The 23,622-nt window shown below is 35.2% G+C and overlaps 1 protein-coding gene across 2 annotated transcripts in view; it reads right to left on the bottom strand.

The window, feature by feature from the left end:
* The window catches only part of scube1 (signal peptide, CUB domain, EGF-like 1), a 111,884-nt gene that overhangs the window by 20,131 nt on the left and 68,131 nt on the right, over positions 1–23,622 (bottom strand). Inside the window, exons 7-8 of one of the 2 annotated variants that reach the window (XM_056455996.1) lie at positions 20,183–20,272; positions 13,520–13,636 (exon numbers count right to left, since the gene is read on the bottom strand). In XM_056455996.1, the coding sequence (XP_056311971.1) occupies positions 13,520–13,636; positions 20,183–20,272 (207 nt within the window). The remainder of the gene's footprint in view (positions 1–13,519; positions 13,637–20,182; positions 20,273–23,622) is intronic. The other variant, XM_056455995.1, reaches the window with a different exon arrangement.

Raw genomic sequence — 23,622 nt, 5'->3', positions numbered from 1 at the left:
TAAACAGTTTTCCTAAACAGACAGGCACATACACAGTTCCACAACATCATCTTAAATATATCAGCCAACCCTGGCACGCTGTCCACAAACCCAATAAAAGCTAATCCCATCAACAAATGTGTAGGAAACTGTGTGTGTGTGTGTGTGTGGAGTTTGGGGTTTCCTCTGCAGTTATTTCAGGAGCTGTATAGCAAACACACATTTTGCACTAATATTAACTGGTGGACAGAAAGTTTCCACTAGCTTAAGACCACAGGTACACATGCTAACTGAACACTGGGGCAGCGTCGTTACACAAGACAGGGAACATACAGTAGTTTACAGTAGGTTTGTGAATGATTTGTACTTTTGAAACCGGTGGCGTTGTTTCCGTCTGATGTTTAAGGGATACTTCATCCAAAAATGAAACATTCTGCTCCATTTACCCACACTCAAGTGGTTCTAAACGTTTATGAATTTCATGAACACACACACATGCCCATCATTCCCACGTGCCTGTCAGAGTGTGCCTCAATCTCCCCCTTGGAAGATAAACGTTGCGATGGGCCTCAAAATGGGAGGGATTTAGATCCTATGTTAACATCAGGAAATTTAAAAGAGACTTATTGTGTTTATATCACCCCAATATGACTGTGGACACACTTTACCTACACACACTTCTGTCCAAACAGCTTTCAAAAGATGATTTTCATCATAGGGGCCCTTAAAACTTAAAATTGTAAGTTGACTTTTTTGAGTTGACTCAACTTTTAAAGCAATTACTGCACTTGACTTGATTTAAGCTTAAGTCAAGTGCTCAGAGTCAACTCAAAAAGCTCTCCAGCAAGTTGCCTTGCAATTTTAAGTTGAGTCAAAAATTTTTTACAAAAAAAGATACTCTGAAGAATGTTGGAAACAAGCAGCCACTGACATCCATAATAGGAACAAAAAAATAAGCTGTTTTATATATCTATTTTTATGAGCATTTTGGAATATTGCATTAAAAATGCTTAATGGAAATGGCAAGATGTGCATAAATTATATATAAAAAACATAAGTAAACTTATGCGTACTAACTGAGTATGATTCTTTGTATTGGATAAGGAAAAAAGAAGTAAACAGTGGACAACTGTCTAAAGTACATTAAAGCAGACACTTTGATTGCATTTAATATGTTTTTTTATGTATTTAAATTTAATCTGATGCAGAAAACCAAATCAAGTCAAGTTGAGCTTGATGTCATTTTGCTACAGTACATGTGTGGACATACAGTGGAACGAAATTTTGTGTCTTGCAGGACCACGGTGCTACATAAACATTATCATTCATTCATTCATTTTTCTTCGGCTTAGTGCCTTATTTATTTATTTTAGGGGTCAGGCGGAATGAACCGCCAACTATTCCAGCATATGTTTTACACAGTGGATGCCATTCTAGCCGCAACCCAGTACTAGGAAACACCCATACACTCTCACATTTACACTCATACACTACGGACAATTTAGTTCATCCAATTCACCTGTACCGCATGTCTTTGCACTGTGGGGGAAACCGGAGCACCCGGAGGAAACCCATGCCAACACGGGGAAAACTTCATATGCCAACAGGACTCAAACCAGCGACCTTCTTGCTGTGGGGGGACAGTGCTAACCACAGAGCCACCACTCCACCCATGAACATAATCATAAATATGAAACACTAGTTGTAAAAGCTATTTCAAACCTATACATAACTCAAAATTGCATATATACAGTTGCTATCAGAATTATTAGCCCCCCTTTTCACAGTACGTCTGATAATATTTTTTCTTCTGGAGAAAGTCCAGAAAAGTAAAGAAAAGAGAAAAACATTTTAAGATCAATATTATTAGCCCCTTTACGCTAATTTTTTTTCGATAGTCTACAGAACAAACCATCATTATACAATAACTTGCCTAATTACCGTATTACCCTATTGCCTAGTTAACTTTATTAACCTAGTTAAGCCTTTAAATGTCACTTTAAGCTGTATAGAAGTGTCTTGAAAAATATCTAGTCAAATATTATTTACTGTCATCATGGCAAAGATAAAATAAATCAGTTATTAGAAATGAGTTATTAAAACTATTATGTTTAGAAATGTGTTGAAAAAATCTTCTTAAACAGAAATTAGGGGAAAATAAAGAGGGGGCGAATAATTCTGACTTCAACTATATATAACAAATAAATGTTATAAAATTAGAACATCTTTTCTTTCTTCCAGATTAAAGACCAAACACATTAATAGCAATATAATCTGATTCTTTAATCTCTGAATAAATCATGAAATCTGTTCTAAGAGCTCAGATCTTAACAGCATCAGGCTGATAAAAGCAAGTGTGAGCCTGTGCTGTGAGGTCAATCAGTCTTCATGACCCAGAGGAAGTGCTTTATCATCTCTGACAGTTTATATCCTGTCTACCTGTCGGATATGTGTTAACTTCAGGCCAATACAGTACATGCATGCTGCTATAATAAATCATTTGAATCTCCACATTGCATGGTTACTGTTTTTTTTTTAGTAAGCTAAATTTCATTTTAAAGGGGACCTATTGTGCAAAAAACAACTTATAAGGGGTTTAAACACAGTTGTGTGGCAACAGTCCAAAAAGGTTGCTGGTTCGAGTCCTGGCTGGGCCAGTTGCCATTTCTGTGTGGAGTTTGCATGTTCTCCTTGTGTTCTGTGAACTGAATAAACTAAATCAGCCATAGTGTATTGTGTGAATGAGTGTGTATGGATGTTTCCCAGTACTGAGTTGCAACTGGAAGGACATCCGCTGTGTAAAATGTATGCTGGATGAGTTGGCGGTTCATTCCGCTGTGGCGACCTCTGATGAAAAAAGGGAATAAGCTGAATGAAAATTATTATTATTATTTTTATTATGTTAATTTGCATTGACGTGCCAAAAATATACGGAATATACGGAATATTTAAATCACACACATGAAAATTTCAAATGAGAGTTTCCAAATAAAATCATTAATTCATTCATTTTCTTTTCGGCTTATTGCCTTTATTATCTGGGCTTGAACCAGCGACTTTCTTGCTGTGAGGCGATTGTGCTGCCCACTGCACCACCATGCCGCCCCAAATAAAATCATATAAACTAAAAAAGCTATTTTAAAATCCTTTTCAATTTCTAATGATCCAAATTGCAGCTTCATAACTGCTTTAACATCACGCCGATAGCACAAATTATAGCACAAATGACCTAATGGAACGTTTAACAGTGATTGAGCGCTCAACACTTCCCTAAAACACACACACTCACACACACACACGTTTCTTGAGCGGCTCCTTAGCGCAGGCAGGGGGCTAATGATATTCCACATAATGGAGTTTAATGGGACTAAATAAGCTTTGAGTTTAAGCAAACACTGGACATTTTTCACATCTGTAAATGATAATCAACTGCAGGGGTGAAGACTGCGGGATCCATCCTGCGTCTTTTCTGACACACAGCGTCCCAAATCGTCCTCCTAAAACAAGTGCTTCGCTAACTTGATCTGATTGGGGAAAAAGAAAAGGGCCTGCGTAAATCCCCGCGAGCTCCAAACGCAGGGACGTGTGTAGCCTCACCAAATATTTAGAGAAAAAAGCAATTAAAATTAATGCATTTGTGGAAACGTGAACCTCTACAAATAAGTTTTTTTCAGCAAAAGCGATCGTATTCAGGCTGCTCACCTCAGGCTAGCTAATCTCTGAGAAATGCGCCGTTGAGCGCGCCAGTGTATTTTTTGGAGATTTAAATGGCCTGTTTTATTTGCTTTGTTCATAAAGGGATTTTGCCATGTAATAACACAGGCGCTGCTTGTCCAGGGCCGCCAGGAAAAACCAGCGTGATTTCAGCCCCCCGACACTAAAACTCTTCGGGGTCCGCCGGGGCCGATGTCATCCGAGGTGATGCCGCTTGGCTGGTATTGAGCGGATTACCGTAGTAATAGGAATGAATCTCTGTGCCCTGATCTGATGGAGAAAACAGGCCTGCTGAATGATAGTCTGTTCACACACTATAAAAACATGCTGGGTTCCACACAATCAGTTTGTGTTGGGACAACATGAAGGAATTAAGTTATTAGTTTTGCAAATTTAAGTGGATTGAACATAAAACAATCTAGTTGTCCCCCCAAAAATTCAAGAACTGTGTTGTTTCAGCTCATTTTAAGTAAGTAGTTCATACAAACAGCAAATATATATATATATATATATATATATATATATATATATATATATATATATATATATATATATATATATATATATATATATATATATATATATATATTAAATGCAGGCAGGACAGCCAATTAATCTTTCATGTTTTGGTATTTAAATCTTTAACATTTCAATTGTGCTTACAAATGCTGGGTTATTTCAACCCTAAAATATGGACATATTTTATATTTTAGTTACCAGCATTTTTTTTTTTGTATAAAAATAAACCATATATAAAATATTTCAAATTATTATTTCTAATTATCTAATTAGCTTGCTAATATAGTGCTTATAATAATAGTATTAATATTATGCAAATAAGTTCTTATTATTATTTATAATGTATTATTATTATTATTATTATTATTATAATGTATTATTATTATTATTATTATTATTATTATTATTATTATTATTATTATTATTATTATTATTATTATTATTATTATTATTTTAACAACAATGACTTATTGGCACATTATTGATATTATTATTATAACAACAACAATGACTTATTTGCAAACTATTATTGATATTATTATTATTACAACAATAATGACTTATTTGCATATTATTATTATTATTATTATTATTATTATTATTATTATTATTATTATTATAACAACAACAATGACTTATTTGCATACTATTATTAATATTATTATTTTAACAACTATAATGACTTATTTGCCTATTATTATTATTATTATTACAATTATTATAACAACAATGACTTATTTGCATATTATTATTATTATTATTATTATTATTATTATTATTGTTATAACAACAATAATGACTTATTTGCATATTATTACTATTATTATTTCTTTTATTATAACAACGATTTATTTGCATACTATTATTATTATAAAAACATTAATGACTTATTTGTATATAATAATCATAATTATTATTATTATAAGCATATATAAGTTTTATGTAAGATGTGTATTTTATAATCTAGTTAATTTGACATAAAGATAACTATTCTAAATATTTAAATAACATTTTCAATCTAAAAAACACTTTGAAAAATTAAGTGATTAAAATGCAAGCAAATTTGAAAAAAAAATAATATTTGATAATAATATAATCTTAAATAAACAAATAAAATAATCTTATTTTATTTAATTTTATTTTATTCTGCTTATTATAATAATTATAATCGTCATCACCATCATCATTTAAATAATTGTATTATTGTTATTTGTGTTACTTTTATTAAAATTACCTTTAACTGCCTCAAAGAAGACTAATTATGTTTAATATTTAAATTTACATTTACTAAAATGCATTCTGCTTATTATAAAAATGTTACGATCAAACTAATGACTAATGCAAAACTCTCTGAAACCATTTCAGTCCCAAGCACGCAAGTATGTAGGCCAGCGGAGACGTGCCTCGAGTACCATCACCCGGACCGAGAAAACACTCACACATGCACACAAGACAAACTATTCCTTCCCATAATTCATTTCCCCTGATGACACTGTACACACACACCTTCTAATCAAACATCTGGAAACTGTTCGCAGGCGTTTCAATCACTCTCTCTATCCTCCCTCGCTCACTATCTAGCGTCTGTCAGCGTCAGGCTCTGCTGTCTGTCATCGCCCATGAAGGGCCTTTTATCAAATTCAGCCATTTAAACATGCCCTAAATAGTTTATATTGAAATGATTATGTTAGAGAGGCAAGAAGAGACAGATCCCTACAAGACCACTGAGAGAAAAATAATGCAATGTTGACGGAAAAATAAGACATTTCTAGATATTTTAGTACACACATGTTGTTACTATAATAGTGTTATTAGAATTAAAATGTTTTAAAAATTAACTAATAGTTGTCACCATATTTTCACAGCTGATTGGTTACACTTTGAACTGCAATTTTTTATTGTATTACACCTCAAATGATTTGTTTTAATGCAAATGAGGATTAATTATGGGCAAATTTGCATGCATTTAGTGCACATTATTATGAACATTGGATGAAGTCAGGATACAAAGAACTGTAGAATGGACCACCGATTTGATTTAATAAACTTTTTTTTACATTTTTTTAATTTATTATTTTTATTTTTTATTTTATTATGTTATTTTTTTTTTATTTCATTATTTTTTTTTTATTTTGATATATATATATATATATATATATATATATATATATATATATATATATATATATATATATATATATATATATTTCATTTTTATTCTGTTTTATTTTTATATTTTTTATTTTATAAATTTTATTTTATAATTTTATTTTAATTTCATTTTTATTTTATTTTATTTTTTACTCTATTTTATTTTATTTTACTTTATGTTTATTTTTTGTTTTATTATTTATTTATTTATTTATTTATTTAATTTGTAATTTATTTATTTTATTTTTATTTATTTTTTTATTTTATTTTACTATATTTTATTTTATTTTATTACTTTAATTTTATAATTTAATTTTATTTTTATAAATTTTTTTATTTAAATTTTATTTTAGGTTTATTTTTTATTTTGTTTTATTTATTTTTTTATATATATATTTTCATTTAATTATTTTATTTTATTTTATTTTATTTTATTTTATTTTATTTTATTTTATTTTATTTTATTTTATTTTATTTTATTTTATTTTATTTTATTTTATTTTATTTTATTTTACAGAAAAGACTTTGGGAATCTCATCATGCCATAATTTAGCAAATAATTAATGACCAAAAATAACATTTAATTTATCATTTTAATGTGGAGAATAAAAGTATATATAGTATCATTATTGATTATAATAATAAATCAGCTAAAATATAAACAAATCCTTCTCTAAAGAAACTTCAGAATACAGTTATAAAAATTTTGGTGTATGTAAATCCTGCTAAAACTGAGATTTATGGCTCAGTGTAGGAGAAAAAAAGCTGCATTTAAAAAAGGCCTTTTAAAACATGCATTATAATTGAAATAAAGTAAAGATGACAGTGGAAAAATAAGCAAAGGTCACTTGTAGACTTTAACACACGCCCGCACGTACTAATTATAGCAGCATGATCTCTGTGTGATGCTCTTTTTTTGTTTAGTCTGTGGTTAACGTTGGTATAAGAGCAGAGTCGCCTGAGTTATTACGTAAATGGCACTTGTGTCTTCTCTGTTCTGTGTAACATTTACATTCAGATTACATATGAGAGCCGAACGCCTCTCATTATTGTGCTTTCATCTGGCCCTGCCTGTATAGACTGTATAACCCACTTAACATAAGATAAATAGACTGTTAAATGTGGAATGTTTAGTCATTTGTTCAGTATTTTAATTATAGTGTGAAAATAATAACATGGGATATTAAAAAAATCAAAGCTAAGCCGTGTTAATGTTAAATAAAAATGTTAAACAAAAAGATAAATGAAAACTACATAATAATATAATATAATATAATATAATATAATATAATATAATATAATATAATATAATATAATATAATATAATATAATATAATATAATATAATATATGGAAATAAATATAATATGAAAATAATATAATATGAAAAATAAAAAATCAATACATTAATATAAATTAATATGCGTCTTTATAAGTTTACAAAACAATATTTTTTAATGTTTTTATCGATATTTAACATTTACATTTTTTTAGATAATTTTATTTTTATATATTATCTAAATATATCTATATATTATTATATATAAATAAATAATTAAATATGTGTGTCAATATAAAATAATATTATTTAATAATAAAATGGTTACATTCATATTAATGTATGTGTATTTTTATTAATTTTACAAAACAAGATATTTATGCATGTTTTATATATATTTCACATTTATATTTTTAAAGATCATTTTGTATTTATATATTAAAAGGAATATAATTATAATAATTAATTATAATATAATATAATATAATATAATATAATATATATAAAAGTATAAAATAATATAATATGAAAATGGAAATTAATAAATATGTTTATCAAAATAAAATATTATTTAATATTAATATAGTTACATTAATATTAATAAATATGTATTTTTATTAATTTACAAAACAATATATTTTTGATGTTTTTATCAATATTAAACATTTACATTTTAAAAGATCAATGAATATAATATAACATAATATAATATAATATAATATAATATAATATAATATAATATAATATAATATAATATAATATAATATAATATAATATAATATAATATATGAAAAAATATATCTAAAAATATAATAGGAATATATAAATTAATAAATATGTTTGTCAATATAAAATATTATTATTTATTATTAATATAGCTACAACAGTCAATAGTTATAATAGTAAATATGAAAATAATATAAAATAAAAAAACTGTTTATCAATATAAAAGATATCATTTAATATTAATATAGTAACATTAATGTAAATTAATGTGCATTTTAAATTAACAAGTTAATTCATTTTACAAAACATCATATTTTATACAGTTTTTTTTATTATTTTAGATTTGTATAATAAAATTAATATAAAATAACATCCATGTCCTTATTACTTTAAAAAAGTAGTAATTCATATTTTAAATATCTAAACTATTTTAAAGCGTGTCTTAAGTGGGCTCTGTATAACTGCTAATGGTCACTGCTAACACAATAGGGGCGTGTCCTTACTCAAGCCAATCCCATTTAAGTCAGAGGCATCAGATCATCATACGTTTATATAAATGGTCAAAGGATGCGCCATATAAACACAGCTTACATACACTTGCTACCTAATGAAACGGAGGCGTCTAGCGTGTCAGATCTAACGTTCACAGCTAGAGTCTAATGTAACATCCTTTATCTGGATGCTCAGCATTGTTTTTGCACCCTTGCTCTTATTTACCAAAGAGCTTGATTACATGCTATTTTTACAGAGTTCACTAACAGGCAGTAATAAGCGGTCACTGGCACAGCACACCTGTGATAATTGACCCAAAAGTATGTGTGCGAGTGCATGAGTGTGTGTGTGTGATAAATGGTGTGTCAGTACACAGATCTAAGGCCCTTGTACTGGATTTATGAAGGCAGATCCTCAGGCGGGCCTAATTATTAGGGCGGGTCACAGCCAAAACCAGACCAACATCCATCTTACACTTACACAAAACACCTCACGCTATCATAATACACCCCTCATGAATACCGTGACAATGCCTGGATCACCAATGCAATGGACAATGCCTCACAGATGATATAGCTGTGAAGAATTCATCAAATGATCAATTAGCTGATGTCGATTAGCTTTAAAACCATCAATATGCTTGCATGCTTCAAGAAGATTACACATTTTTACACACGTTTGCTGGTATTAGGTGGTCTCCTGGTTTGATGGCTTGTTTTAAAGTAGTTAACCAGTTATAAACTTTAGCCAAACCATCTGAAAACTAGTTTGTCTAGGTTGGAACATCCATCTTAAATCAGATTTACACTAAAGCGGTTCAGCCTGGTTGGAACTGGAGGGATAAGTGATATGTTGATTTACAATATGTGTTATTACAGTATTTGTCTACGTAATTACATCGTATACATTTACAAATTATAGCACAATGGCAACATTAATAATAATCTATCTTTTTTCTGGACTTTAATGGATTTAAACTGATAGTTTGCTCAAATATTCTGTCAACATTTTCTCGGCGTCAACTTGATCTATGTGCGGTTTATTTATACACTAATTTCGAGAGGATCACATGCTTATGATTGAGCTCGGCTGGTTCTGCATCGGCTCCGCATATTGTGCCAATCAGATGAATACTGACTCATTATAAATAACCAGAGTTTTCCAATTCAGTCATCTTCGTCTTGAAGAATTCCCTCTTCCACCCAATCTCCTCCCCTTTTCCTGATAGGACAGCATAGCAGTCCAGTGGTTAGTACTCACAGCAAGAACGTCACTGGTTTGACCCCTCACCGCAACGGTCAGCGTTTCTGTACGGAGTTTGCATGTTCAGCCCATGCTTGCGTGGGTTTTCCCTGGGTTCCCCGGTTTCCTCCCACCCTCCAAAGACATACACTATAAGTGAATTGACTACTCCAAAGTAGCATATTAAGACAAACTCTTAGCCAGCTATATCTCAGCACGTTCACAAGCAGGGGAGTTGTTAAGGCTTACCTGAGCTCAAACTCCCCTCTCGCTATTCAAACAGGAGGCAGCCTCGGGCTCGAGGATATTCTGAGCTCAGGGCTCTCTCCCGGGACAGCATGCCAAACATGCTTTATTATCAATCATCAGTTCAGTGTGAACATTTAAAACCTGTTTAAGTTTTTTTTTGGTTCTGTTAAACAGAAAAGAAGACGTTTTGAAGAATGTTAGAAATTTGCATTGACTTTGATAGTAGGAAAAACAAATACTATTGAAGTCAGTGGTTGCAGGTTTCCAGCATTCTTTAAAACATTGTATTTTGTGTTCAACAGAATAAAGAAAGTCAAATAGGAAGAAAATGAGTCCCAACTACCAGCATTTTTCAAAGTATCTTTTGTATTCAACAGAAGAAAGAAACTCTAATAGCTTTTGAACAAGTGGTGAGTAAATGATGACAGAATTTTCATTTTTAGGTGAACTATCCCTTTAAAAGGGTCCAGTTATCAGCTGGTCATACCAACTAAACCAGCTAAAAAAGCAGCTTGTCCAGGATAGGACACCATTTCAAACTGGCTTAAAAAACATTGCAATCCTGATAGGCTGATTAAGGATGAGTATGGTAGAAGCTCTTGCAGCATTTTGAACAACAACTTATACTGTATAGTATCATTGACTCATCTTTAATCATCCTCTAGTCGTCCTATTCAAATACACGCTTTCACCAACGAACTTATTGCTTGTGATGCAAACTAAATCCTTTTGGTTAATTAAAAGAAAAATAACCAAACACTTCAACATGTCCGCCCAACCTTCCTGTTTCTACAAGAAGTACGTCAAACGCAACAGAGAGGAGAGGTCTTTAAAGGTCTTGTAACCTCAGGATGGCGCTCTGCGTGTGTGTTTATATGTGTGTGTGGTTTTGTATGACAGCCTCACTAATCAAACAGCGGTTGGTTTGCGGAGGCGTCTCGCTGCACGGGCACAGACGGGGCTGTCCTACACACATACGTGCCACATTCTCTTATTCTTCAAAAAGTCACATGACCACACCTCATTGCCCAGCCAACCGAATAGGAAAAAAGCTGGCAATTTTATGAGCCATTTTACTAAAGTAATCCACAGGTGCCCATTCATGTCAAACCTGATTTTACCAAGTGCAACATGCTTCTGGATGAACATCTATGTTGATCATGGAACAGTATTCCAATCAACCAATCTGATTTAAGGGATAGGTGTATAGTTTATGATAAGATTAGGCTTGCATTCAGGGATATGTGCTTCTACATCAATATTATTAAAGATATAGTTCACTCTAAAATATGACGTTTGTTCTTTGTTCAAACTATTTATTTAAAATGAGCTAAAACAGCACATTTTTTGAGTTTTTTGGGGACAACTTGATTGTTTCATGTTCAATCCACTTAAATTTTCAAAAAACAATAACTGATAACTTAATTTATTCATGTTATCCCAACACAAATTGATTCCCTTTTTACACTGTTCACTAAAAACTGAAAGTTCTCTTGTCGTTTACTCACCCTTCACTAGTTACGAGTTTCTTTATTGTGTTGAAGACAAAAGAAGATATTCAGAAGAATGCTGAAAACCTGTAACCATGGACTTCCATAGTATTTGTTTTTCCTACACTGTAAGAAATAAATGTACAGGAGCTGTCACTGGGGCAGTACCTTTTTAAAAGGTACAAATTTGTACCTGAAGGGTTCATAATGGTAACTCAAAGGTAGTTTTTAGGTACATTTGGGTACTAATATGCCCCTTTGAGGAACCAATGTGGATTCTTTGGGTGCAAATATGTATATTTTGAAAAGGTACTGTGCCAGTGACAGCTCCTGTACCTTTATTTCTGAGAGTGCAATACGGAAGTCAATGATTACGTTTACTTTTGTCTTCAACAGAATAAAGAAACTTTAAAAGGTTTGGAACCACTTGAGGGGGTGTAAATAGTGAGTAAATGTTCATTTTGGGGTAAACTATCTCTTTAATCTACTATCAGATGTTAGCAATAATTTACAGTCAAGATTAGGTTTAAGGCAGAGGTGCCCAAAGTAGGGCCTGCTGGCCAAAGTTGGCCCATGGTAACCTTTGGTTTAGCCCGGCATGCCATCTGAAAAGAGAGGGAAAATGATGGCGAATGCCTTTGACAGACGTCATCTCAAATTGAATGTAACCTTTTGTTTCTTCGTTTATTTGACGAGCTACAAAAAAGGCAACTAAAATTAAATGTTGTAAATGAATCAGTAAATGTAAATACTGTCACTTGACAGATGCACAAGACATCGGTGAACAAATCAAGGCAAAGGCAGGAGCAGCTCAACTATTGTGTATTGAGCATTGAACTTCATTGTGTTATAAATAGGACTGTTCATGTTTATACTATAATAAGTTCATTATGAAATGTTAAAAATGATACTGCATCATTAACTAATATTTTTAAATATTAGCAAATAAATTAGGAAACTACCCATGGTAAATTTAAAGTAATACCTTAATTAGTAATATCTTTAACTTCGGTCTTTAGCCCTCAATCAAGTTTGTTTTTTGGCCCTTTATAGGAAAAAGTTCGGGCACCTCTGGTTTAGGGGTAGGGATTAGCTTTGGATTACATTTTCGAACATAAATGATGTTCCAGGAACACCCAGTAGCACATCTAACTAGGGACGAGCTTCATTGATTCACACATTCATCCACCATTGGATTTAGGGAGAACAGGAAGAGATGAATCTCAAAGCGTGGACCGTGGTGTGGTCAGTGAGTTCTCGAGTGTGTTTGTTTAGAGAGAACTCACCATCATCCCGTGCCAAGATCCCTCTGCAGCAGTTTAACTTTGAAAGCCCTGCTCATTGACGTCAAAGCTGGAATTTCGGAAGGAGAAATGCTTCGCAGCCAAAGCAACAACAACAACAACATGACCATCATCAAGTCATTCCACACGACAGGACAAACGGATGTAAAGCCAGTTGGTCTTGGCTTAGGATCACACGCCCTCACGCATCCGCCCATATACCTGACCATTTCGAGCTGAAGAATTCATCTAATAACTCCAATTTATTCCTAGGCTCGCAATCTAAATACAGGAAATCTCAAATTGCTCCCTGACAATCAGGAAATCAGGATATGCTCCTTGCAACTTTAAACACAAGTCTCACAAACAGCATGCATCCACAGCACACACACTGACCTTTGCACGTTTTGCCATCGGGTTGAAGGGTGAAGCCTACGGGACAACTGCAGCGGACACCAGTCGCCGTGTCCTTACAAGTGCGATCGCAGCCACCGTTGTTCACCGCACAGGTCTCTGGGTAAACAAACAGAAAGGATGGACAGACAGAGGAAGTAAGGGAGCATAAACATAATTAGAAAATCAGATTTTTAAAAGTTACTTGACACGGTTAACTAAGAACTACAGTGAAGATGTGCAGTTTGTTTGGGCTTGATTGCAACTATTTGGAGAAAGGTGCATGTAAATAATGAATCCCAACGGGTGCAGGAATCACAAAACTAATACAGAACTTGAACTTAGAAGATGACAAGGTTCATGACAGACACAAAACACAAACATAGCATAAAAAAAAGCTGGATTAAGAATTTTGATAACACCATATTTCATTCCTAAAGCCAAAAATGGCTTCTCTGGCAATCAAATCATGGGAGAAAGAAGGCAAAAAAGACAAGAACTGCTTTTTTTACCTGAGGAAAAAGTTAGATAGTAAATCAGAATATGAACAGTGTTTCTGAAGGTGAAAAGCAGAGGGTGAGCCGGTTAGTCTCATCTCATGAAAGACTGTGGAGAAAAGTCAAAACAGAGTGCTGTGGATGCAAGAATATCAGCTTCCCTACTATGGAAGTCAATGGTTACAGGTTTTCAGCTTTCTTCAAAATATCTTCTTTTGTCTTCAACAGAATAAAGAAACTTAAAAGGTTTGGAACCACTTGAGGGGGAGTAAGTAATGAGTAAATGTTCATTTTGGGGTAAACTATCCCTTTAACCTATTATTCTATTTAAGCAATAATTTATTGTTAGGGTTATGGGTATGGATTAGGTTTGGATTACATTTTTGAACAGGAATAATGTTGCAGGATCAACAAGAAGTATGCTGACCCAGTAACACGTCTAACTCTGCAAAATCAGGACGAGGCCCACTGATTCACACAAAGGTGAAAAAGTCAAGAACTGCTTTTTTTTAACCTGAGGATAAGGTTAATAGAAAGGATATCAGAAAATGGACAGTGTTTCTAAAGGTAAAAAGCAGAGGGCGAGCTGGATAGTCTCGTCTCATGAAAGACTGTGGAGAAAAGCCAAAACAGAGTGCTGTGGAGACATCAATATCAACATGTTTTGTTAGTTCACTCAGAAATGAATAAAGTTTACTCTCCCTCAAATAGATACAAACCTTTACAAGTTTCTGTTTCCTGTTGAACACAAATGAAGATACTTTTAAAGAATGTTGGAAACAGGTAAACATTAGTATCCAGGAAACAAATATGATGGATACTGGTTTCTAACATCCTTCAAAACATCTTTTATGTTCAACAGAAGAAAGAAACTCTAACAGGTTTGGCGGTTAAATAAATAAGCCCTTTGGTTTTAGCTTTTAAACACTCAGATGAGAGTTACCCTTCACTCTCAGAAATAAAGGTACAAATTCTGTCACTGGGGTCAAAAGGGACTTTTTTGTGCCAAACAGGTCCTTAAAGGTACATATTAATACCTAATTCAAGAGTTCACTCTAAGCTGATGATTGAATATAAAGCTTGTTTGGCATGCTGTCCCGGAAGAGAGCCCTGAGCTCATAAAATCCTCGAGACCGGGGCTCCATCCCGTTTGCAATGCGAGAAGGGAGTTTGAGCTCAGGTAGATCCTGAGAACTCCCCTGCTATAGTTGCTAATGAACAGATAGTGATTGCTCTTAAGGGATAACTACTTAGGAGCATTTCTATGGTGGCGATTTGGATTAGTCAATTAACTTAAGTTGCATGTTTTTGGATGGAATTCGGGGGAAACACACGTGAACACGGGGAGAACGTGTAAACTCTGAACGTGCTAACCACTGAGCCACCCATCTAGCAAATCAGGAGGAGTAGGGGTGGAAGGGGGAATTCTTCAAAACGAAGATGGCTGTTATATGGAACTGAGGGTATTTATAGTGGCTTAGGAATCATCTGATTGGTGAATCGAAAATTGGATAGTGCAGGACCAGCTGCAAGCAATCATAAGCATGTGATCCTCTCGAAATTAGTTTATAAATAAACTTCACAAAGTACAAATGTGCAACTCATAGTATCTTAATGATACAAAAGTTCATCTTAAAGGTACAAAAGTTAATCTTAAAGGTAATGTGCAGCTGTAAAGTACAAAAGTGCACCTTTTGAAAAGGTGCCACCCTAGCAACAGCTGTTGTTACCTTTATTTTTCAGTGTTACATGTGATGTCATCACACATTCGTTGCATCCGTGCTTGAAAGATATTGCTTGTTTTATGCAAAAAAAGCCACAATTTAAAGTTTGACAGTAGCCCCGCCTACTCCAAGATCTTACTGGTCCAGGCTCTCTCTCCACATCCATATATGAAACATAAGATATGCTTTACTGAACCAGATTAAATACAGGTGTTAGCACATTGCGTAAGATTAACTATTAGTCAATTTGGGAACAGTGTTGGGAACTGCTCTTGTTGACCACACAGTCCAGGACACATACAAAGACACAAAAGACTAACAGCGTAGATATCCATCCTCAACAGGACTTTTTTTTTTCTTCTGTGGGATGGGGAGTGAATGAAGCCGCTTTCTGTTAATGATTTATTAAGCATGTCAAAGACCCTGTTATTAGAGTCTAATGCTATGGGCTATTACTCTGCTCCAAGAACAGCTGGACTGTATTTTGCCCAGGGACACGTACATGGGACTTGCGTGCACACAAACAGTGTTTGATTAAGCTGCGAATGATTCCACTGAAGTTCTCAAAAAGGAGCGTGGTCAATTCTAACTGATTGATTGATTGATTGATTGATTGATTGATTGATTGATTGATTGATTGACTGATTTGTTTATATAGAGCTCTCCGTAACAAAAGATATAGATTCCCTCATCGTGTTCATGCTCTTCAGCTCCTGTTGGCATATGGCCAGATTAAACTAGAAGCCCAGAGTGATTCTAACTGTAGAAAAGCATCTCTTCTTTGCGGGGTGGAGGAAACTGTATAGGCAAGGGGTGTCCTGCATAGTTTAGGGACAGCGGCCTCCAACTTGCTTCAACACACCTGCCTGGAAGTTTCTAGTATACCTAGAAATGGTTCAGGTGTGTTTAATTGGGGTTGGAACTAAAATATGTAGGCCGCTGGCCCTCCAGGACCGAGATAGGTGACCCCTGGTATACTGTAGGCCTTCCACACATTGGGAGCCTACAACAACTTTCACCGGCAGCTAGCTCTCTGTAACTCTCACATAGTCGCCCACTGAAGCTAAGCAGAGCTGCGCCCGGTCAGTACCTTGATGGGAGACCACATGGGATAGCTAGGTTGCTTCCATAAGTGTTGTTAGTGAGGCCAATTGGGGGCGCTCAACCTGCAGTCTGTGTGGGTCCTAACGCCCCAGTATAGTGAAGGGGACTCACTTGTATGAGACATTAAACCGAGGTTCTGACTCTCTGTGGTCGTTAAAAGTCGTTAAGAGAAGGGGTTTATCCCCGGCATCCTGGTCAAATTTGCTCACTGGCCTCTGTCCATCATGGCCTCCTAACCATCCCCATATCATAATTGGCTTCATCACTCTGTCTCCTCTCCACCAATCAGCTGGTGTGCGGTCTGGCGCAATATGGCTGCTGTCGCGTCATCTAGGTGGATGCTGCACACTGGTGGTGGATGAGGAGATTCCCCCCAATGTGTAAAGCACTTTGAGTGTCCAAAAAAGCACTATATAAATTTAAGGAATTATTATTAATTATTATACAAGGTGGTAAATCCCAGCTGCACGTTTTATTTGAATCAATGCATCAGAAATCAACCCTTTTCCACAAGGCAGTTTATTTAGATCAAATCCCTTCAATGCCCTCCTACTGAAAAGTGACCGCATTTTAAAAACACCCCAGTGTCTTGGTTTCTCTTCTTCTCCTCCTCTCCAGTCCCTGGGTTTCGCATCATGCCTGGGCACAATGGCAGCATTCTTTCTGACACCGACTGTACAGTTTAATTTGTCTGGATCGGTCACATCCTGGTGCTGTTGGCCCCAGCTGTGACAGGAGGGCAGGATGAAGCGGGAACGCCGAGTGTCAAATCTAGCATTCTCCTGTGGCTCCTGTGCGATGGAGCACACACACACTTGCACAGACACTGACATGCAAAGCCAAGCTACTCCTGTGAATCTGTCATAACGGGCCCATTTGCGTGTTATAAAACCTGGAATATGATCTGAGGTGGATGAAATAATGAGATCAGTGAGTATAAGATGGGGATGACATCACATGAGACCACTCCAAACTGTTCATGGTTTCTATCTATCTATCTATCTATCTATCTATCTATCTATCTATCTATCTATCTATCTATCTATCTATCTATCTATCTATCTATCTATCTATCTATCTATCTATCTATCTATCTATCTATCTATCTATCTATCTATCTATCTATCTATCTATCTATCTATCTACCTCTACATAGCTACCTACAATATCTTTTATATCTTTTATATAAATCCTTAGAAGTGATGTTTAAGTAAATTAATTCCAAATATGTTTATATGCATATGCATACATGCACACGTGTATATATATATATATATATACATATATATATATATATATATATATATATATATATATATATATATATATATATATATATATATATATATATATATATATATATATATATATACATACATATAATACATATTTATATTTTAAAATACATGTAGATTATATACAGTTTAAAAATACAGCAAAATAATTTAATTCAGTTTAAGGGGGAGAGAAAACTCAAACTGAAAAGAAACAAAGGGTCCTTTGGTCTTTCTTCGATGCAGCGACTAAAAGGAGGAGAAAATAATACCATAAACCAATGACACGATTTCAGAGATGATCAGAGAAAGATAATGAAGGGTGAAAGTCAGAAATATCTGCATCGTCGAGTTCCTGGGTAGACCTAAAAGTTTCAAAAGCAATCGGCAGTGAGAGATGTGTGAACGGAAAACTGGACTGAACATAATTTGGAAAGACTCATTTTAACTCATTGAGAATTAAAGTCAAATTGGCACGTTTTAAATGAAGCTGGCTTAACATTTTAGACCAAACATAACTTATTTTTATGTTATATTAATCATTTCCCACACATATCATCAATATAAACTTTTAATCTTTAGCCACAACCAAAAAATGTTATTATTTCCATTTAGTCCGCTACCTCATAGGTCAAAAAAGGTGTCTAGTCTGTCCTCCCAAATACTTTACAAACAGTTTCTCTGCCATACAAAGGCAGATCTGTTGTCTGCCTGACAACATCTTGGCCTTGGTTCATGAATTCAAGGACAAATGGCTAAATGGCTGATATATTTCAAGGTTCGAGTCTGTGTGAATTATCTTCTGTCTCTTAGGAGAGAGTAGCAGATGGACTGGAAACTAAAACAGTTCTGCACCCTGAAATAATCATTCCTCTATTATAGACACATTAAAGTCAACATGAAATTAAAATTGACCCTATTTACTTTCATATTACGAGTTCCTAGTCTTAATGTGACCGATTGATCAATGCACACTATTATCATAAGGGAAATAAAACACCTGATAGAATAACTAGGCTTTCTTCTTAGTCAAGAATATACATTATACAGGCAAAGACGTTTTCTGTAACGCTTTATTTTGATGGTCCATTTGAGTATTAGTAGACTGTCTGCTTAATATCTATTGATACTGCTCCTTCAATAGACATTTAACCAACTATAAGAAACTTTGCAAGTACATGTCAACTTACACTTACCCCAATCTAACAGTCTTATAATCTATTGAGAATTAGTCAGCATGTAGATGCAATGCAACTTAAATTCAACAAACGGACCATCAAAATAAAGTGTGAACACGTTTTCAATTGACAGCCAATTATAATCATAAAATCAAACCCTACATTTTTTTTCCCTACTGAATCTTCTTTAATTAGATTACAAAAGTAAAGCAGGTTTGGTGTTTTATGTTGACTTGAAAACACACGGAGAATAGAAAGGGTTTAGTTTATGGAGCACATATGACAGAGGGTAACTGTGGGCAGATGATAAACGCCAGTGTTTAATTTTTAAGAACACATACTATTAATAGAGCGTAAAAAAATGATGTCAGGCGTCTTCCGCTGCGGTTCACCACAACCCACAGCATCCTATGATGTGGAACGGTCTGGACCGACCCTCGTGTCATTCTCCTTCCATAAAAAATGAACTCGCCATTATTTGTTCAGCCCACAAATGTTCCTCCAGTTCAACTAATCACTGCCTAAATAGTATCCGATTGCAAAGTCATACAGTGAAACGCTCAACTGGAAAAGAGAGAATTGGTTTGCTATCCAGTGTAGAGCAATCCAGTGTCATTTTGGTTGCCTTCTTTGGAAATGGGAGTAAATAGAAGCGATCAGTGGTTAGTTTTTTGTCAACAACAAAAACGGCGGTGGATTTGAAGACAGTTTGAGGAGAGTGCATAAAGGAACCTTGTCATGTTTTGAAGGGAGATATCTTTAATTCAGAATATGGGGGAAGGCCAAAGGCAAGGAAAGCAACTCAAACAAACTAAAGGACAGAACGAAACGAAGGGGGTAGAAGCACAAGCGCCATAGCAACACATAGAAAGAGGAAGAAAAGAGTTACCCATAAGTAGACGACGTTTCACCCGCTTGTCCACATCAGCTACTGACGTGGTATTGAATTCAGAGCTCTCAATTGCAGCCTCATCTTTCTCTAAAACACAAGTGACAGGGGACAAACAGGGAGGAGTAGGTTAATGAGAAGCCCAATGTCCATCGCCCCGCACAGACAGCCCCGCTACAGGCCGACCCGCCTCTGGCGACACGTGGACGCCAGGCGCGGGCTGCCTGACCACCTTGGCGTTTGAGCCCAAACCAAAGCCAAGAGGCGTAAAGCCATGAAGAAGCGCAAATAAACCCTGTTAGAGTGTTAATCACATGAACAAATAGATAAATAAAAAGAAAATCAAGATGTCCCGAAATAGTAGGGAAACGAACATGAGGGGGGGTGTGGGAGGAGCTTAACAAAAAGTGATAGGGGCTAAGACGCTGTTTCCCGTTGTAGTTCGTCTTCCATATCAAACGGCCACTTGTTTACCTCAGTAAAAGAGCAGTGGAGGAGAGACAGAGAGATAGAGAGAGGAAAGGCAAGGATGGATACAAGTATATAGACAAACCACATGGTCATGTGATGATGACAAAACAGGACACAAAAAAGACACAGAGAAAGAGCTGAAAAGATGACAATGAGGTCTCATGGTGGGATCCATGAGAGGAAGGTGGGACATGCTGAGAGGTGGATGAATGACAGAGTCTGGGGCAGCGCTGGTTGCCTGTTTGTCTATGGAACACTTTACAACTGGCTTTGAATGAGTCAATGCAGAAAACCACGTTCTGAGTGTTGGGAGTTGGTCAGGAGTGTGTTGTGAGGACGGTTGATGATTTCTAGGCATGCAAATATTAGGGACTGGTGTTAAGGTGGAAGGGGGTGGGGTTCTGGGCTGTAGGGAGCCAATCCTCAATGGGCGCAGGCAAGAAGGGCCAATCAGGATGTGGATGGCTCTCTTAAAGGAACAGTTCGACTATACATAACAGTTCTGTCATCTTTCAACCGCATGTCATTCCAAACCCATTAATTTTCCTTAAAGTTCAGGCTTTTCTGAAAAGGAACAGAAGCTGTCAAGCTCCAACTGTGACAAAAATGCACTGTATTCTGAAGACGTACAGTATAACTTTATAAAGAATATGCCGTGCCATTATTTTCTGCAAATCTATATATCTAAAGATTTATTTTATTCTGCATAAAACTAAATATAACACATCAAGTAGCATCCCTTTAGTTTTGATATGACCAACATGCACTGATGTGCCATATTTCAGTGCACATGGTCAATAATTTGTATCCACTGTAAAACCAACTTTATCAAATGAAATGAGTGTAGTTAACTCAAAATTTACTGAAAGTTAATTCTACTCATTTGAAGAGTTTTGAACTATTAAATACCTCATTACCTCAACTTAAATAGAGTAAGTTCACATAGAATAAATAGAGTAAGTACTCATAGATTAGTTTTTTAACTCAAATGATTTGTTGCAATTAGTTTCCTCAATCGGTTTGAGTTGCCTTAACTTATTGGGTTTTACAGTTGGTTTGAGTTCTTTTCATTTATTGGGTTTTACTGTGCTCAAATTGCTTTGTTTACTCAATTGGATTAAGTTCACAGCACTCATTAAGAATAGGTTTTGAACCTTAACGGTTTGTTGCAATCGGTTTTCTCAAATAGTTTGAGTTACCTTAGCTTTTTGGGTTTTACAGAGATTTTAAGTCTCTATTTTGACAGTCATTTCATTTCAAGGTTGATATTGATTAATTTTATGGTGCTTTTCTGTCATTTGGGCAGCTTGACACAATGCAAGTATTGAATGACATAGGGCTGATTTACAGGTTTTTATTCATACACTCTCAGAAATAAAGATACACAAGCTGTCACTGGGGTGGTACCTTTTGAAAAGGTACAAATTTGTACCTAAAAGGTCAATATTAATACATCAAAGGTACATATTAGTTTCCAAAAAGTACAAAAGTGTTCCTCTGAAAATTTTAAGGTACTAATATATACTTTTGAGGTACCAATATGCACCCTTCAAGTACATTTTCAAAAGGTACCACCCCAGTAACAGCTTGTATACCTTTATTTCTGACAGTGTACAGTAGGTGAACCCTTCCTTTAAGATCAGGCACTGTTTGCCCTCCTGTCTTCAAATGTAGACTGGAGGACGCTAGAACAACATCGAGTGTGCTTGTTTATAGCAATCTGTCTGTACTATTTGTGTTTATGATTTGTGTATACACACTTGGCTCTGACTGGCCCCTTTAGAGGACTCCACCAATCAGAGATTGGGAGCGAGTGCAAATGTCACAGAGAAATTAAATAAATAAGCAAAGGACAAAGATTTCAATAATCCACTACCTCTAATGTGAACACTACAGTAACCATAAAAAAAGCACTGGGGTTACTATTAAAGTTTTAAACCAATAAAGAAAGGAAAACAACTGAACAGAAGGAAATTTCACACGGATAATACCATGCATGCGGATGACAGCTCGTGCGTTAGTGTGAGAGGACAGGAGCCAATAAGAGTAAAAGAAAGCAAGAGTGCAGGGGGAAGGAAAACATGCAACTGGCATGAGGAGGAGAGAGGGACTCTAAATGGAAGAGAAAAAAAGAGATGAGAGTGGAGTGGAGGCCAGTTTTGCATTGTTTAGTGACTCTTTTTATTCAGGGTTGCAGACGGGGTTGGTTCATGCTTGTTGTGGGGGGTCAAGGACGAGGAGATGCCATTGGCTGGCTGATTTCGGAGAGGTCAGGCAAGGGGGGCGGGACTGGTGTACAGATTGGCTGGTCAAAGGGGATGTTGTTTTCTGATTGGTGGGGGCGCTACCGTTGATCAGGCTGCAATTGAGAGGTGCGTTTAACCCGTTTATACCCTTGCATTCGTTAGTAGATCTGCTTGATTTCAGTCAGAATCACCATTTGAATTGCAGACAAGACAGGCAATCAGTAACTTTCACCAGAGAGGCAGAAGGAAGAGCAGGGAGCCCATGAGACACGCCACACAAGGGGGATCCTAAAGGAGCGCTAAACACAGGGAAAGACCAGACCCACACAGCACAGCTAAACACACACACAGACTACAGTGAGGGTCCAGAGAGACAGAGAGAGAGGTTGAGGAGGAGGAGAAAGAAAGAAGGAGGGAGACAGGGATGGGTGGGAGCAGTCTCTACACTCCTCTTCTGGTCCCCGCAGCCGTTTGCTGTCGCTCCGTGTGGAGGCTGGAAAGGAAGAGTTGATTGAGTTTGACAGGAGTGAGTTTGGCTCCGGGCTCTAAGCTGCCAGAGAGAGACCAATCCAGTGTACGGCAATCAGCAGGTACAACAAACACACACTTTTGTGCTTATATGCTCCTGTGGCCAATAGAAAAGCGTGTGTAGGTATGTCAGGACACAGATAAATAAAATAAAGCTGTATAACAGTTCCATAGTCATTTAAATAATGTAAACAT

This window comes from Danio aesculapii, chromosome 4 (assembly GCF_903798145.1).
Source record: "Danio aesculapii chromosome 4, fDanAes4.1, whole genome shotgun sequence".
In the NCBI taxonomy this organism is placed as follows: domain Eukaryota; kingdom Metazoa; phylum Chordata; class Actinopteri; order Cypriniformes; family Danionidae; genus Danio; species Danio aesculapii.
The sequence above is the reverse complement of the archived record's forward strand: the minus strand, read 5'-3'. Positions and strand labels throughout refer to the sequence as shown.